The sequence below is a fragment of the Propithecus coquereli genome, unplaced genomic scaffold (assembly GCF_000956105.1).
Source record: "Propithecus coquereli isolate 6110/MARCELLA unplaced genomic scaffold, Pcoq_1.0 Scaffold271, whole genome shotgun sequence".
In the NCBI taxonomy this organism is placed as follows: domain Eukaryota; kingdom Metazoa; phylum Chordata; class Mammalia; order Primates; family Indriidae; genus Propithecus; species Propithecus coquereli.
The window spans coordinates 1,372,666-1,374,154 of NW_012148297.1; the positions used below are offsets into that span (position 1 = coordinate 1,372,666).

Here is a 1,489-nt window from a genome sequence, read left to right on the forward strand (position 1 = left end):
AATATTTAATATTTAGAGAATCTGATTCAATTGGCAATAGAAATGCTACTTATGATACTTTTATTGAACTTATTGCTTATGACATGTACTGTAGTAATTTACATGCATTTTCCAATTTTATGCCAATATTTATCCCATGACAATATGGAAAATTAGAGTGGGTAAGTAACTGACCCAATTCACACAGCTCAAGCCTGCTTCAGACCAGGTGCAATTCTTAAAAGCAAAGCTTGGATACTGTTTAATATGCCTTTTAAATTTATTAGCCATCAATGATAGCTCAGTTCTATATATGCTGGTGATAAATCAAATGTATGATTTTTTCCCCCCCTGGAACCATGCAAAGTTCAAGAAATGGGCACTTAACACTGAAACGTAAGGCCTGAAATTATCAAAAGCTCTTTTTGCCTGGCTTTCTAGAAAAGCAACAAATTAATTTGGATTAATTGCAGCATGTCTACCTTGATCTTTTTGGAAGTTTCGCTAGGAGAAGAAAGCCCACATCACTTTCTGTCTTACACTGAGGCATGAAATTGCTATAAATTTGCTTAAATAGCTGTCCTGCTCTCCTGTAGAATTGAGTGGACCTAGTCATGGAAGAAATAATTTCAATACTATAAAGCAATTTGTGATCTTTTAAGGTTTTTTTTTTACTACCTAAACGTAAAACAGTATTATTAGTTCTTGAGGTAATCATTTCACCATTCATACTTGAAGCAATAGGTATTTCCAGAAATCAGGCAATGTGCGAATTCTGTCATAGTAAAACATTTATTTGTTAAAGTGATATAGATTATTCAAGATTCTACAGTCTGTAAATCATGGATGGCAATGTAAGATGGATTGATACAGAACTTGATGCCAATGTAGGCTTTTTTTTCTCTTTCATAAAAAAAAAAAATACTTGTAGGCCAGAAGAAAAAAATTTTGGTTTTAAAAGAGGATGAACCATGGTCTGATAGAGCCAGTTCTGCCAGCATCAGAGACTTGTGCCTCGGCTCCTGTGGACAATTTCTTCTAGGACACCAGTTCAACAATCGGCCTTTGTGAATTGAAACATTTTTGAATTTTATCCAGTAAAAATATCAGTGGCAACTTTTTTCAGGAGAGAGAGAAGAAGTGGTGCTCTTCAGACTAACTCCAGCCTCTGAAACAAAAGAAAAAGAAAAAGGAAAAAAAGAAAAAGAGAAAGAAAGAAAACACACAGCTAATAAGATCATTGTACGAGTAAGCTGGAAGTTACCGAACTCTAAGCACCCAAACAGGAGTTTCTTGCCATAAAATAAAAATACACCTTGAAAAATATCTAAACATGTATATCAATATGTAAAATTATGCTTGGTTATTTCACATTGACGAATATATAAAAATATTACTTTAAAAAAGCATTTTAGGACATGAGCCTAAATTATGTAAGTCAAATCCAAACTGTGGAATGGCATTTCCCTTACTTTAGTTGTCACATTTGTACTCTCAAGGTAAGATAAGA

At 33.4% G+C, this 1,489-nt stretch overlaps 1 protein-coding gene across 1 annotated transcript in view; it reads right to left on the reverse strand.

The window, feature by feature from the left end:
- Nucleotides 1-752: 752 nt before the first annotated feature.
- Nucleotides 753-1,489, reverse strand: part of LRFN5 (leucine rich repeat and fibronectin type III domain containing 5) — a 325,519-nt gene continuing 324,782 nt past the window's right edge. Inside the window, exon 6 of the mRNA XM_012647837.1 lies at nt 753-1,147. Within this exon, the coding sequence (XP_012503291.1) occupies nt 1,130-1,147 (18 nt within the window). The 3' untranslated portion in view covers nt 753-1,129. The remainder of the gene's footprint in view (nt 1,148-1,489) is intronic.